Source organism: Tachysurus fulvidraco, chromosome 4 (assembly GCF_022655615.1).
Source record: "Tachysurus fulvidraco isolate hzauxx_2018 chromosome 4, HZAU_PFXX_2.0, whole genome shotgun sequence".
In the NCBI taxonomy this organism is placed as follows: domain Eukaryota; kingdom Metazoa; phylum Chordata; class Actinopteri; order Siluriformes; family Bagridae; genus Tachysurus; species Tachysurus fulvidraco.
Window position 1 is genome coordinate 1694078 of NC_062521.1, and position 15835 is coordinate 1709912.

At 41.5% G+C, this 15835-nt stretch overlaps 4 protein-coding genes across 4 annotated transcripts in view; all 4 read right to left on the bottom strand.

Moving 5' to 3' along the window:
* syt16 (synaptotagmin XVI) overlaps positions 1–2807 on the bottom strand; it is a 17780-nt gene extending 14973 nt beyond the window's left edge. The window contains exon 1 of the mRNA XM_027168259.2: positions 2656–2807. Within this exon, the coding sequence (XP_027024060.1) occupies positions 2656–2668 (13 nt within the window). The 5' untranslated portion in view covers positions 2669–2807. The remainder of the gene's footprint in view (positions 1–2655) is intronic.
* A 156-nt stretch (positions 2808–2963) lies between these two features.
* snapc1b (small nuclear RNA activating complex, polypeptide 1b) lies at positions 2964–7837 on the bottom strand. The gene is made up of 10 exons (XM_027168272.2): positions 7654–7837; positions 6720–6879; positions 6486–6626; positions 6064–6174; positions 5776–5931; positions 5592–5642; positions 5393–5455; positions 4619–4754; positions 4085–4159; positions 2964–3945 (listed from the first exon to the last, which is right to left on the bottom strand). Exons 1-10 carry the CDS (start codon positions 7782–7784, stop codon positions 3902–3904), a joined length of 1068 nt encoding a protein of 355 aa, XP_027024073.1. The 5' UTR covers positions 7785–7837; the 3' UTR covers positions 2964–3901.
* A 2590-nt stretch (positions 7838–10427) lies between these two features.
* On the bottom strand, positions 10428–11492 carry LOC113655805 (interferon alpha-inducible protein 27-like protein 2A). The gene is made up of 4 exons (XM_027166583.2): positions 11364–11492; positions 11248–11277; positions 10737–10898; positions 10428–10659 (listed from the first exon to the last, which is right to left on the bottom strand). The coding sequence occupies exons 1-4, from the start codon at positions 11371–11373 to the stop codon at positions 10562–10564; spliced, it is 300 nt and encodes a 99-aa protein (XP_027022384.1). The 5' UTR covers positions 11374–11492; the 3' UTR covers positions 10428–10561.
* Positions 11493–13430: 1938 nt separating this feature from the next.
* On the bottom strand, positions 13431–14473 carry LOC113655799 (interferon alpha-inducible protein 27-like protein 2A). The gene is made up of 4 exons (XM_027166570.2): positions 14345–14473; positions 14227–14256; positions 13749–13910; positions 13431–13671 (listed from the first exon to the last, which is right to left on the bottom strand). The coding sequence occupies exons 1-4, from the start codon at positions 14352–14354 to the stop codon at positions 13565–13567; spliced, it is 309 nt and encodes a 102-aa protein (XP_027022371.1). The 5' UTR covers positions 14355–14473; the 3' UTR covers positions 13431–13564.
* Between the last annotated feature and the right edge of the window lie 1362 nt (positions 14474–15835).

Sequence of the window (15835 nt, forward strand, 5' to 3'; positions counted from 1 at the left end):
ACGACTCACACACCGGTTACTTGCATAAACATCCCATTTCATTACTCAACTCATCACATACTCCAGAAACACTATCATATTTTACTAAACGTTATTTATTTCCATCCAGATTTTAAAATATATTTTGTTATAGTCAATAATCCATATATATCAGTCGTGGACGGCCCGAAACTCGAAACCCACAACGTCCTGCTAATATGTTCTATTCCCAGCGTGTTCCGCGATACGCCCCAGATTAATGAAACAATCTGTGAGAAGTTCGAATCCCAGCATTGAGAACAACAGACCCATAAATCAAGCAGCGTGTCAGTTCTGGCAGGCCACGTCGTCAAGCGTGCATCAGCTGTTAATCAGCTGTCCACGACGCGCACCAATCCGGTTACGACATCTTTACAACCCGACCATTTACACTCCCATTCATAGAGCCGTTCAGCGCTTCGATGCTGCCGCGATCTAAACTCCCTTCTCCAACCCCGACTCCACCATGCTGGAACCCGTGTTCGCTGTACCAGTTTACTTCTTAAATCTCTCTCTCTCTCTCTCTCTCTCTCTCTCTCTCTCTCTCTCTCTCTCTCTCTAATTATTTAATTATATATATCCATTCATTTATTACTTTTCAAAAAACGTGTACGTGAGCTTATCAATACTATGCATGCGAGTGGTTCTGTTGGGGGGGGGGGGGGGTGTCTATTCTATTTTCTAGTCGCTGCTCTCCCCGCTCTGTCCATGCATGCGCATGGACGGGCACGTGGATTCTTGCCCAGAACAGAACCATACCGCCAACACTAACTGTATGCATATCATCTAATAATTCCCTTGTGACAAAGTGGTCCTGACAGAACTATGTCTCTCGTCGTGTTACCTGTATTACTCAAGACCTGGCAAAAATATATTATTGGATTTAAAATGTCTTGCTCGGTTTGACCACCGATTTGTCCGTGTTCACACTTTTCACTTTCGAATCTCATCCGTCGACGGCGGATCCATCAATCTGAAGCCATCACCGCATCCACTTTCATCTGTTCACCGTCGGCTTGATTTCATTTCCTGTGAGTCGTATCGTCTCATCCCACATGCCGAGACTGGATAACAACTTGCTCAGAGTCGGTCTGCTGACGCCAAGCTCCATTAAATCTCTCGAACGCAGAGCAAACAACTTTCAGCTTTTATTTTATTATTAAACCGAGACGCCCTTCTGAGAGCGATGCATCACATTCAGAACGTCCTTCACTACCGACTACATCATCATCATCATCATCATCATCATCATCAGATTAAAGACTAGATTTGGAATCAATCGTTAAATCGTTAAAGACTGGGTTAGGGTTAAAACATTAAACCGCATTCACACGAAACAGACAGGAAGGCTTTCAAAAAAGGAATCAAACACTTCCTGTAGAATAACACTGATTTTTTTCCCCTCTGTGAGCCGTAATGGATTCGCATTTCCTCTGCGTGGACTTCACCGAGAGACTCAGTCATCACATGCAGGGGCTTTTTCTATTAAACACTCATTATCAGTCTGTTAATCTTCTAATCAAAACACTTCCCAAGGACAGGAAGCGGGAGAAAGCAGTAGTAATCAAAGTGAGACAAAAAGTGCACAAACGCCATGTTAGATTCAGTCATACAAAATTTACAATAAGTTTTGATTACATTTTTTTCCCCATCAGCAGATGGAAAGCATTTTAATCAGTTGAGTTTTTGATTAAAACGTCATTTCCATGGTCATTTCCATCTAATGACCTTATTTTTGCCGGCATTTCCGTGGCGATGCTCATCCCGGGACCTTCCCCCAAACACACTGGTTGGATTTTTCCCCCGTCCCTTTGGTTTCCTCCTAAACCTTATTCATCCTATACCTCAGCGCCTAATCAGCACAGCACATTTCATGCTAGGATTTGCCTGTAAATACTGACACTATAGTGAAACATCGTGCTCAAAAATGTCACAACAACAATTTTGTTGTGTTGTGTTGAGTGTTTGTAGGTCTGTTTTGTCATATTTTGATAATTCTGTGCCATCATAAAGACACAAACGTATTTGATGTGGGATGCAGATGAGCAGATGCAGATCCCCCTAACCAAGCAGTTAATATTGCAATTGGTCTCATGTGTATGATGTCGAAAGAGAAAGAGAAAGAGAGAGTACGAGAGAGACAGACAGACAGAGAGAGAGACAGATAGGAAGAGAGAGAGAGAGAGAGAAAACCAGACAGACAGACATACAGAGACAGACAGACAGACAGACAGACAGACAGACAGAGAGGAAGAGAGAGACAGAGAGAGAAAGACAGACAGACAGAGAGAGAGACACAGACAGGCAGAGAGAGACAGACAGACAGAGACTGACTGACTGACAGACAGACAGACAGAGGTTTGAGATTTAAAAAGACTTTTATTTGTTATTTGCCAGACACATAAATTTGTTCTTCAGAACACACAGAGAGAGACAGAGAGAGACAGAGGAAGAGATAGACAGAGAGAGAGACTCACGCACGCGCACACACATGAACGCGCGAAGCCTACATAGGCACGCGCAGGTCCAGCATCATTACATTACACTACACCCTAAATATAAAGCATTAAATCAACAGGACATTCAGACACATGATGAAGCAGCTCGGTAATAAAACAGTATAAACAGGTCACTTACTGTCGGCTGCCATTGTTATATCAGATCGAAGAGAACCGGGAGTTTTTCCACTCAGCAGTTGCCCGTTTATTCCTTTATTTGTTTTGTTAGATGTGATGATATGATGTGATGTGATGATGTGTGAGAGAGAAATCCGACATCAGCACATTTCCTCCTTCATCACTGCAGCAGATGCAGCGGGATGCGGTGAGACGCTCTGCCTCCAGCCAGCGCGCATGCGCACAACTCTGACCATGTGCTCAGGTTTACTTCTGCTGTGCGATGCTCTAACTGTTCATATGCTTCATCTATTACACATCACACGTGCGTTGCTTTGTTCTGACATCGTGCTTCTTTATTACACAGTAATCAGGATGGCAAAGAAAAGCACAGAATAATACAGCAATGTTCACATACAGACATTTACTGCCAAATAAAATGGAAAGAAACAACAACAACAACAACAACAACAACCAGGAGAGGCATTTTAACATCATGTGTATAAAAACTGCAATAAAAGCATTAACTTGTTCAGACTCCATATATAAACAGTATTAAAAGACAAAAGCAATGCAAATATTATGGGATAAAAATACACTTCAAATGAAAGCCCATCTTTTGTTATTAAGAATCTCATTTATCTAAAAGTAACTTCACATATTTTCTTTTGTAAACATAAAAACAATAATAAAAACCCACAATGACATCCAATCAGCTGTCCAATCAGATGTGACCTGTTACCCAGCTGTCCAATCAGATGTGACCTGTTACCCAGCTGTCCAATCAGATGTGACCTGTTACACAGCTGTCCAATCAGATGTGACCTGTTACCCAGCTGTCCAATCAGATGTGACCTGTTACCCAGCTGTCCAATCAGATGTGACCTGTTACCCAGCTGTCCAATCAGATGTGACCTGTTACCCAGCTGTCCAATCAGATGTGACCTGTTACACAGCTGTCCAATCAGATGTGACCTGTTACCCAGCTGTCCAATCAGACACTTCTTATGGAAAGAGATGAGAGAGAATGAGAGACATGTCACAACTGTCCAATCAGACACAACCAGCTACAGGATCCAGACCAATCATACTTCAGCCAATCAAACGTGCCGCAGCTATCTACAAGCTCGTGCAATCAGACATGACTTTTTCCAAGCTTGTCTGATCAACTTTCACCCGTCACAATCTCCTCTAATCAGATACGACACATCATGCGTCCATCCGATCACCCCGTAACGTTAGACCCGTCCAATCAGGCTGTATAGTGGTTACTGCACGTGTTCTTTCCAGATGAATCTTTTCTTCTTTTTTCCTGTTGAACAGGTGAGAAAAATGTAATCAGACACCCGGTCAGATACAGTGACTAAACAAACAAACAAACAAACAAACAAACAACAACAAACTCATTATATGCTGAGATGGTAAAACCCAAACTGTCTGATTTTCTTCACCTTCGGTCTTGTGTCCCTCCACCGCAGCGAGGCGCCACAGCTGGGTTGTGGTCTGCAGCTCCGCCATCTGGCTTTCTATTGGACAAGAAAGCAGCCAATCAGCATCTTAAAATGACTTCATAACTAAAAACAAAGTCATATCCGATCTCCCACTGCTCAGTTTAGTTGCTTTGGGGTTTTAATCTCTCTGACTAACACTAGAAAATACCAATTATATTTAAGTCCATAATTATTGGCACCCTATATATAATATAAATAAAGTGATGTTTTGATTTTAGACCAATATAAATGCTGTGTGTGTGGTGTGTTTGGGGGTATTTATATAAATATATTTCTCACACACACAGACACACACACACACACACACACACACACACACACACACACACACACACACACACACACACACACTTTTCACATTGGTTTTTCCGGCCACTAAATGTTCGTACGTCTTATACAGCACACGACTTTTACTCCTAATGAGCTGTTTATCAAACAATCCGTGTGTGTTTTCTGGTCGTTCCTCTCACTCACCCTCGGTCATGAAGCGTGATTTGGTGCGTGCTTTCAGAGAAGGAGGTCTCGTGAACCCGCGGGCTCGCTGCATGGACTCCGGGTCCTGATCCGCCGACGTCACCTTGACTTGTCTGTGACGCCGAGACTTCGTAGCCTGACGCATCGAACACATCGAACGGCATATTATCAACTTGTCAAACACCGTACATTCGTTTCGTTCAACCGCTTTCAAGTCGGTGAAAGAAAAAGCGCCAGACGTATGAATCGTTTCATTTTGTCGGAGCTTAATAACTTATTTAATGTTACTTCCTGCTTTCGTTTGTGATTGTTATGGCGAACATGCTGCACCGTGAACTTGTGCTTTAACTGGTCTCGTGTTCAGACGGATCAATAATTCGGACCATGCGTCTCTATTTTTTAGAGAAGTGAAAAAAATATAAATAAATATTCACCCTATAAACACTCCACAAAATATACAAATGAATGAATTATATATAATATTAATATATATAATATTAAAAATTACAAAATAAAAAATACTTCAGAAATAATAATAAAAAAAAAATTATAATCAATGTAAAATTCTGTCTAATTATTTTAAGGTTACGCAATTAATCCCATTTCAATCATTAAATGTTCGTCTGCAGAATGAGGGCCGTCTCGTTACTGTGTTTTAACGCTACGCTATAAACTGTGCTGGGACGTCGAGGAGGATTCGTTCATTTAGTCCGAGAAATGATAAAGACGTACTGTGTACGGTGTGTGAGTTCAGCGCTTTTATAGAATACACACCTCCACAGCCTGAGAGTAAGACCTGGATTTGATGGAGGCCAGGAGCCGAGCTCTGTGGGAACTCTGCACAAGAGAAACAAACAGTGTAGAAAAAAAAAGTTCTCAGTTCATCTTATTTACACACTCAGGTGACGACACCAGGAAGACGACAACTCTGTACATGTAAACTTTAATAATGATCTAACTTTCTTTTCCTCACCTCCTTCTGATTTGATGTTCCTTCTCCTGCGTCTCTGTCACTCTGACTGTCCTACACACACACACACACACACACACACACACACACACACACACACACACACACACACACACACACGAGGTCATGGCTTCAGGTCAAAACACAAAGAGCTCAGCAATCAGCAGGACACATGATAAACTCTCACAGCATGATTCTCCTGCCAGCTGGAGAACGTGAGAACGGAGCTGCGCAGTTTGGGCACCAGGTTCTGTTTGATGAGACTCAGATTGGCCCGAGGCGACTGCGGCTGTAGAACCGACTTCTTCAGCCCTTCGTAGTGCTCGTGGACGTTGGTCAGCTCCTGGAAAAACAGCACCACACACACGGGATTCTGTCACATCACCAAACCCTCTCACTAACACATGAAGGTATCCTGTGATGTGAGGCTGAGTAAATGATATGTAGATGTACACAGATATGCTTAACATTTCACCTCCAGCAATTTGTCGCTGATGAGCTCCTGAGGTCGAGACGGACGGTCCACAAACGACTCGCACAGGTTCTGCCTCTGGTCCACTCGCTTCTTCTTCACCTTGTAGGACAGCTGTGAACAAAAGGCACAGAAAAGCGGAGGTCGTGTTTCAGTAGAGGGTTCGAGACGCTAAAGATCGAACCGATCCGCTCTGATTTATTTCTGAACTTAATCATATAGCTGAGAACTGGAAGGTTACGGAGGCGGCCAGAGGAAGGAGCAGAATCTGCCTCCTTGACCTGACGGAAGTAAAGCGACGTTTTATTTCCCAATGACGTTTAAAGCGGCTGTATGGACATTTGCATGTAGCGCTGGAACTACAAGACTCTTGATTTTTTCTCTCTCTATATACGTTGTGCTCCGGAGTAAAGGATGAAGCTCACCTTGTCTGGCATGGCGGTGAAGCAGAAGGCTTTTTCATACAGCAGTTTCCTGACAATGTAGACCACGTCGTAGTGCTGCGCGTTTAACGCATCCTGCTGGAACCGGATCAGATCGTCCCAGTCCTTCAGAGCGATGCGAATCTGCAGGAAAATACGTCCCATAACACATCAGTTAATAAGAGAGAATACATATAATACTCTGTGTGAACTGCGTGTCTGATCAGGAGGCTTTACCCGTTCCTTGGGAGTGTTGAGCTGAGAGCTGTAGAGGCCGTAGAGCAGGTAAAGACCTCCGACACGAATATGGAAGGAGTGCGGAGGGAGAAGATACGGAGAGGCTGTGGACAAAGCCAAACGAGCGAAGACCTTCTTCTCACTGGGCTCCAAGTTTCCACTGAGAGAGAGAGACAGAGAGAGAGAGACAAAGAGAGAGAGAGAGAGCCAGAGACAGAGATACAGAAAGAGACATAAAGAGAGACAGACAGAGAGAGAGACAAAGAGAGAGAGACAGAGAGAGAGAGAGAGACACATACCACATACAGAGAGCCAGAGAGAGAGACAAAGAGAGAGAGACAGGGAGAGACACGTACCACATACAGAGAGAGACAAAGAGAGAGAGACAGAGAGAGAGACACACATACAGAGAGAGCCAGAGAGAGAGAGACAAAGAGAGAGAGAGAGACAAAGAGAGAGAGACAGGGAGAGACACATACCACATACAGAGAGAGACAAAGAGAGAGAGACAAAGAGAGAGAGATACAGAGAGAGAGCCAGAGAGAGACAAAGAGACAGAGAGAGAGAGAGAGAGAGAGAGAGAGAGAGAGAGAGAGAGAGAGAGAGAGATGTTGATCCAGAGAGATGTATAAAGGTCACATGATGCTCCAATCTCACTACACAAAGTCCACTCCACACTTTCAGGACATTTTTACAGACATCACATGAAATCATTCTAATTCTGTCTGAAGTTAGCACGAGTGCTAATGTTGCTTAAAGCTGCTTTAATTTCCGTCCCTGCCTCATTGTAATGACCGTGTTGCTCTGTTCATCCTGTGTCTCAGTGTGTCTCAAGTGTGATTCAGTCTCAGTGTGATTCTGTGTCTCAGGTTCTGGAGAAAGTTGTTTTTATCTGTTAATAAAAGTGAACGACACCTTTTTCAGCTCTACTCACTAAAATATTGTGGAGAAATTCATTTCTCTCCAGATGGCTGAAAAGTCCTCAAAGCGCACAGAAGCCCTGGTCTGAAAACGCCCGAGTAAATCCTGACAATCTGCCTTCAGAGTCTTGGTAAAATAATCCATTTTACAGCTCGGACACAAGAACGTAAACAAAAGGAACCCGGAAGGAAGGAAGGACGCACGCTGTATTTCTTCGTCGTTGTTTGAACGGATGCAGGCTGTTTACCGATTCGAGTGTTGCACCGCCATCTTGTGGCACGAACAAGAAACACACGCGTCGGTACTGAAATCTGATTGGCTGAGCGACAACCGAGTAATAAAACAACACAGCTGTTACAATCTGTATTTTGTCTGTTATACAAAAAAGCTAACAGCTAGTTGTCATATCATTAAAGATCGTGTAGGTAAGTATCATATTAGATAAGAAGCAAATTAGCATATCAGTGAAATTTGTGCAGCTTAATATTCTTTTTCTTCTTCTTCTTCTTCTTCTTCTTCTTATTATTATTGTTATTGTTGTTGTTATCATAATTATTATTTATTATAATTTATTATTATTATTATTATTATTATTATTATTATTATTATTATTATTATTATTATTAGTAGTAGTAGTAGTAGTATCAGTATAAGTATTGTGTAATGTTAATAGATTGAGATGAGATAAGATAAGATGAGATGTACCTTTATAAATCCGCCGTAGGGCAAATTCCAGTTGACACAGCAGGGAAAATATGAGGATACTAACAGCAAAAATCAGTAAAAGTTTGTAAATAAATCTAAGAGTTTCTGCCCTCAAACGTAATCATGAGTGTTTTTAAATGATAGACACAACTCACACACAAGAAGTAGTATTATTAATAAACAATAAACTGTATTTAACCAGGATAAAAACTCAGTGAAAGACAACAATTAACACATACACATACACACATACATACTGTCAGGACTTAGCCCAAACTTTTGGCCATGTGCGTTTGTTTATGTTCCGTGTCACGTGACTGCCCCACCCCCCGCCTTTGTTTACTCCTCGCTGTCTTTACACAGTTGTTCCTTATTGTTAATTGTTGTGTCTATTTAATCATCGTCATTGTTTCGTCGTCCTTTGTCCTGTTTAGTTTTCGTCTGTGTTCCTGTTTTGTGTTTATCATTTATTAAACCCTATTCATTTGAAGCTATCCTGCGTATGGGTCCGTCTTCCTCCTCCCGCTTGTGACACATACACACACACACACACACACACACACACACACACACACACACACACACACACACACACACACACACATACAGACATACATACATACATACATACATACATACATACATACATACATACAGACTAAATAAATATATATGTATATATATACTTATGGGGTAATATACTATCAAATATCACAGACTTCCAGTAGGGCTGAAGTGTTCCTGTAAAGTTGTTCCACATTAATTAGCCTTTAAAGTTAAAACATTCATTCATTCATTCATTCATTCATTCATTCATTCTCTACCGCTTTATCCGAACTACCTCGGGTCACGGGTGCCACCGTGCCCCCAAGTTAAAACATTTCCCCACAAATAATAATAATAATAATAATAATAATAATAATAATAATAATAATAATGTAATGAGGCGGCATAAAGCTTTGGATCCATTTGCAGCGTATTTTAATGAAATCACACACGAAGTCAGACAAGCAGGGTCAGAGCAGGCAAACAAGGAATATCAGAGGATAGACAGAAAACGGTAAACAGGCAGAAGGTCGGGGCAGGTAGCAACCAATCAGAAGGGTCAATAATCAGAAACAGAGCCGAAATAGGAATATCAGAAATGCACTTCAAGTGCAGCTTAAGTAGAGCGTGGTGATGAGGAACAGGTGGCGGTGTAATCAGGGTGGGTGATGGATGCTGGCAATGGCGAAAGTTTGATTTTGACTTTGGTGGGGACATAATTTATTTGACTTTGGTCGGGACATAATTTATTTGACTTTGGTGGGGACATAATTTATTTGACTTTGGTGGGGACATAATTTATTTGACATTGGTGGGGACATAATTTATTTGACATTGGTGGGGACAGCATTCCCCGTATTTTGTGCACTGTTGTTATAAGAATACTTTCTTCCTCACATACCGGTAACCTGCATAATCACGTTGCATATTGCTTCATACAACGGAATATAGCTGCAGCTGAACTCAACACATTTGCGAGAAAGACACAGCCAATCAAACAGCGACGTGGGTTAGAGAGGCGGGACTCAAAAAAGGCGAAGGCCAATCATTTTAGAGAGGTGAGATACAGAGACGGGATTCATTGCAGGGGGTAAATCTGTTAACCGTTTGTGCCCCACAAGTTGCGCTATTTTTTACAGAACGCCGTATAAAATATTTTCATCTTATTTAATGATTTCTGGATAAATGTTAAATGAAATAAGTAAAAAAGCACAAGACACAGCCGGATATCAGTGGTTATATATAAATATATATAGGCTTGGTCGAATTATTGCTAGGGACAATTGAGTGTTCCCTGGATATTGGTAGGGACATGTCCCTACCGTCCCTACCCAAATCGACGCCCTTGGATGCTGGGGAGTGTAGTCCGGAAGAGAGTTAATACTCCGGAGACGCTTCTCTGCGCTGATGTTCAGGCGGTGTGTGCGCTGCGCCGACCGTGACAAATAATAATAATAATAATAATAATAATAATAATAATAATAATAATAATGAACAAAAACAATGAGAAAGTGAAAGAAGACACTTACTCTGACGTTATAAGTGCAGCTTCTTTATTATTTATGCGCTTAGACCGTTTTCCTTCATGTAGATGAAAGCTAGTAAAAGCTTTAACGTATCAAGCAAAAATTAATAAATAAAACCATGATTCATAAGGTGCATAAAGGCATCTAAAAAACCACAGAGGCAAAATATTCAGCTCCAGCAGCCACCGCCGCTCCTGTAGCCGCCGCAGCAGCCTGGCCGGCGACGGACAATCCAGCAGCCCCTAAACAGAACAAGAACCGAATGAGAAGATGCTTTCGTTTGGTTATGATCTGCGTCTCGGATTGTGCCTGAGATTACCTGCAGACTGCAGGACAGCAACAGCAGTTCCTGCTGCTACACCTCCACCTTGAGCGACCGCCGCAGCAGACATCATAGATGAAGCGAGGGATCCTGCAGCGATGCCACCAGCAGTGAAACCCGCTGCTGTAATTATTGCTGGAGCTGCTATAACACCACCAACTTCAAGACAAACCAGTCCAGGAGAAATGGATTCAACAACACACATCATCATCATCATCATCATCATCATCATCATCATCATCATCATCACTTTGTCATATATAATGTCTGGCAGTATAGATGACACATGATGAGTAGAATAGAATAAAATCCTGTATTGACATTGTATAACTCTGCAGATTTGCTCCTGTCTGTGTTAAATAACAGATATCTAAAAGCAAGAACATGACAAACTCCTTCACACAGAGTGCAGTTTGGAGATTAAGTTCTCCTTTGAGATACTCAGCACATATTGTACATTTTCTGAGTAAAATCGGAAGTGATTTGGAGTAACAGACTGTATACGCACCTGCTCCAGCTCCAAGTACTAAGGCTGTGCCTGTTAAAACAGATCAGAACATCATAAACACTCACAGCACTTCATAACCTACATCTTATTAACTCGGAAAACAGCAGACAACTCACCCCAATCCATTTTGTTCACACGATCAGAAAACAAGCACAGTCAAGTGTTTTATAGAGGGCAGGTGAGGGGCTGGGCTCTTCTACAGAAACGAAACTTACAGCCTGATTTAGAAACAACAACACAGTTCTCACGTGGTTAATGTGTGTGTCATCAAAAGGACCGGCTTATTGTGGGAGCAGTATTTTTTATTTTTTTCCTGCCCTGTTTTTCTCTGTATTTTGTTTTTTTCTTTTGTGTTACAGGGCTGTCAAGTTTTGAAAACAGGCAAGAGTGACATTTTTAAACCCCCAGTGACGCAAAAAATTGTTTCACCAGGATCACTGACCACATTTTAACCAAATACAAAGTATTTGTTCAATTTCCATTTATTAATTTGAGTGTGAGTGTGTGTGTGTGTGTGAGAGAGAGAGAGTTAGAGAGAGAGATAGAGAGATAGATAGAGAGAGAGAGAGAGAGAGAGAGAGAGAGAGAGAGAGAAAGAGAGAGAGAGAGATTATGACTGGTGTTGTTTGTTGTAAGTGTTTGTTGCCTTTTTGGACCCCTTTATCATTTGTAATGTTGCTCCCATATAACAGTTCAGCACAAGCCCAGACATTTTTTTTCCATTGGTTGTTGCGTGAAATCTTACCCAGATACAATAGTAATATTTTATGATTGGCTGTTGTGTAGCCTCTTTTTTTGATTGGCTGATAAGTGGAGAGAAGAACCCCCATTTTCTGGTTTTCGAGACGTGGATCTGACCGCGGTGTGTCGGGGGTCGTGCGCGGCCCTTCTGCTCCCCCCACCTGCCTCTCCGTGTGCCTTGCTCACCCCCACCTGCCTCGCCGTGTGCCTTGCTCGCCCACTTTCCTCTCCGTGTGCCTTGCTCCCCCCACCTGCCTCTTTTCCCCTGTATAGTTTTTCTTTCTTTCTGTTGTTTCCTTTGATGCTATTATTAACGTAATACATAATAGTTGAACACAGTGTGATCCTCTGTATGTATATTGTTACTGTTCTTGTTATGCAATAAAAAATGTGCTGTGTGTTGTATTTAACCTCATGTGTTCATTGTCTTATGTATTTCACCTCATGTGTTAATCGTGTTGTGTATTTCAGGTGCGGAATCTTCGTCCCTGTCTCGTTTGTCATGTCTTCTGTTGTCGTGTACCAGTTTTGTTTATTTTATTTAATAAACCTGTTTATTTGTACACTATCCTAGTCACAAATGTGCCTTTAATTAACATCTAATTTGTACTTAGAAGTATTTCTGATAATAGCTGTAGGGATCTTCAGGGGTTCAATTAGAGCCCTCACCAAAGGAACCTTATCGTTAACATTGATAAGAATTTAGAGTAAATATAATACAGCAGCTATATTGGGAATGTCAAGTTTTTGAGTGGATGTGCAGGAATAAGAGATTTAGAGGAGGTCAAAACCAGTAAGATAGCAGAAGTTATTCCAGATAAAGAATCTATGGGACTATTTACTCTGAACCGTATGAAACACTTGAACCATGCAAAGTCATGAGGCATATATGGGTTGTGTTCCATCACAGCTTTAACACACCCTCGTCTCCATTGGTGACGGTCACGTGACCACGCAAGCCTCAAAGCCCTTATTTGGAACAAGTCACCTTTGTTTGCTATGACAATGTGTGAATTCTTTTATAGGTAGTAAATACTATTCCATTAATGTTGGCAGAATTCAGGTTGGGAATCTGACGTAATTGGAGCCACACACTATGTCACTGGAGGTGGACAGTTCATCATCAAAGACTCGTAACATCTTTAACATGACTACAATTCAGCTAAGTTCTTCTCTTATCTGCATTTTAAAAATCATGTTTAAAAATGTTATTTATTGTGAATTATTGTGGTATTATTACTTATGGAGTAATATACTATCAAATATCACAGACTTACAGTAGGGCTGAAGTGTTCCTGTAAAGTTGTTCCACATTAATGAGGCTTTAAAGTTAAAACATTTCCCCCAGATAAGTCAAATAACAACAACAATAATAATAATAATAATAATAATAATAATAAACAAAAACAATGAGAAAGTGAAAGAAGACACTTACTCTGACGTTATAAGTGCAGCTTCTTTATTATTTACACGATTAGACCGTTTTCCTTCATGTAGATGAAAGCTAGTAAAAGCTTTAACGTATCAAGCAAAAATGAATAAACAAAACCATGATTCACAAGGTGCATAAAGACATCTAAAGAATCAAAAGAACCACAGAGGAAACCCATCCAGCCCCAGCAGCCACCGCCGCTCCTGTAGCCGCCGCAGCAGCCTGGCCGGCGACGGACAATCCAGCAGCCCCTAAACAGAACAAGAACCGAATGAGAAGATGCTTTCATTTGGTTATGATCTGCGTCTCGGATTGTGCCTGAGATTACCTGCAGACTGCAGGACAGCAACAGCAGTTCCTGCTGCTACACCTCCACCTTGAGCGACCGCCGCAGCAGACATCATAGACGCAGCGTAGGATCCTGCAGCGATGCCACCAGCAGTGAAACCCACTGCTGTAAGTATGACTGGAGCTGCTACAACACCACCAACTTCAAGAGAAACCAGTCCAGGAGAAATGGATTCAACAACACACATCATCATCATCATCATCATCATCACTCTGTCTGGCAGTATAGATGACACATGATGAGTAGAATAGAATAAAATCCTGTATTGACATTGTATAACTCTGCAGATTTGCTCCTGTCTGTGTTAAATAACAGATATCTAAAAGCAAGAACATGACAAACTCCTTCACACAGAGTGCAGTTTGGAGATTAAGTTCTCCTTTGAGATACTCAGCACATATTGTACATTTTCTGAGTAAAATCAGAAGTGACTTGGAGTAACAGACTGTATACGCACCTGCTCCAGCTCCAAGTACTAAGGCTGTGCCTGTTAAAACAGATCAGAACATCATAAACACTCACAGCACTTCATGACCTACATCTTATTAAATAGGAATAAACAGCAGACAACTCACCCAAAACCATCTTGTCCACACGGTCAGAAAACAAGCACAGGCAAGTCTTTTCAGCTGAGGGGCTGGGGCAGCTGAATGGCTGGGGAAGCTAAGGGGCAGGGCTCTTCTACAGAAACGAAACTTTCAGCCTGATTAAGAAACAACAACACAGTTCTCACGTGGTTAATGTGTGTGTCATCAATAGCGTCAGCCTGGACCGGCTTATTGTGGGAGATGTATTTTTACCCCCCCCTTACAAAAACAAACAAACAAACAAACAAACAAACAAACAAAAAACAAAAAACTGTTTCACCAGGATCACTGACCACCAAATACAAAGTATTTGTTCAATTTCCATTTATTAATTTGAGTGTGTGTGTGTGTGTGTGTGTGTGTGTGTGTGTGTGTGTGTGTGTGTGTGTGTGTGTGTGTGTGTGTGTGTGTGTGTGTGTGAAAGAGAGAGAAATTATGACTGGTGTTGTTTATTGTAAGTGTTGCTGAGCCGATCGGCCCCATATGCTCAATATGTACAGTAGGAAGTTGCCCCGCAAATTACACAAGGTCCCGCTTCCCCCTGCCTTATTTTACACCGCGTGTTAATGTTTACTGTGTAGATGACCATATGAAGCGGAGTTATCCATCTGGCCATGAAAAGAGAAAAAAGAAACAAAATGAGAGTGAAATGCGAGAACAGCAATCAGGTAAACTTGTGTTCTCTTCAAGTTTGATGTCAGCAAGAGCAAATAACAGTAAAGTTAAGTTGATGTGATTCTGTCTCTAGTTCTGACTAGCTAAATTAACTGTGCAGTGCTGCCAGTGCATCTTTTGGCCTGTCTGTCTGTCACACAATTTATTGCGTAAACATTCGCGTGAATAAACGCCCAAGGGTGTTTATAAACAGCAGCTCAATTGCCGCGCCGCGTGTGCACATGCGTTCATATGCGCGTGCAATCGTGCACAAAATGACACGCGCGATTTCCAGCAGCAACATCTGTGTGGGGACCAGTACAAAAAGCAGCATGATAACACTCCTCAATGACAATGTTTATAGTCACTCAATCAGGGATACAACAACGTTAATGCAATATGGAAATCAATGGATTTACACTGGAACGGGCATAATGCCAGGTCAATAAGAATGCACATCCCTCAGTAAATAATCACCATCAGGGATCAAGTACCGCTCTCATGCATACTATAAAACACAGTGATACGGTATGGCAAGCCATTTTAGCTTTAATACATTCACATGATATTGATTTTTGATATCAAGAATTCAGTTTTCAATACTTAAAATGTAAATATTAAGAGTGTGATTCTGGTAGTTACCATATTTTTGACATCAGGAATTACATTTTACACTAGTAAAAACATCATTTCTGCTATCGCATACTCATTAGGAGAAAACTTTTTACATCGTATTTCTCACGCAGAAAAACTTTTTGACTATTTATCATATATTTAATAAGCCGCAGCGCCCAAAACGTATCAGTCCGCACCGCTGTCTCTATG

Excerpts from the sequence above, each read along its gene's own strand:
- LOC113655799 (XM_027166570.2), bottom strand. Across the intron at positions 13,911-14,226 it reads AGTACTTGGAGCTGGAGCAG|TTGGTGGTGTTGTAGCAGCT; the intron begins GTGCGTATACAG and ends TTTCTCTTGAAG. Across the intron at positions 13,672-13,748 it reads TGCTGTCCTGCAGTCTGCAG|GGGCTGCTGGATTGTCCGTC; the intron begins GTAATCTCAGGC and ends TGTTCTGTTTAG.
- snapc1b (XM_027168272.2), bottom strand. The coding sequence starts at position 7,784 with ATGGATTATTTTACCAAGACTCTGAAGGCAGATTGTCAGGATTTACTC. Across the intron at positions 6,627-6,719 it reads TCAACACTCCCAAGGAACGG|ATTCGCATCGCTCTGAAGGA; the intron begins GTAAAGCCTCCT and ends ATTTTCCTGCAG. Across the intron at positions 6,175-6,485 it reads TCACCGCCATGCCAGACAAG|CTGTCCTACAAGGTGAAGAA; the intron begins GTGAGCTTCATC and ends TTTTGTTCACAG.
- LOC113655805 (XM_027166583.2), bottom strand. Across the intron at positions 10,899-11,247 it reads AGTACTTGGAGCTGGAGCAG|TTGGTGGTGTTATAGCAGCT; the intron begins GTGCGTATACAG and ends TTTGTCTTGAAG. Across the intron at positions 10,660-10,736 it reads TGCTGTCCTGCAGTCTGCAG|GGGCTGCTGGATTGTCCGTC; the intron begins GTAATCTCAGGC and ends TGTTCTGTTTAG.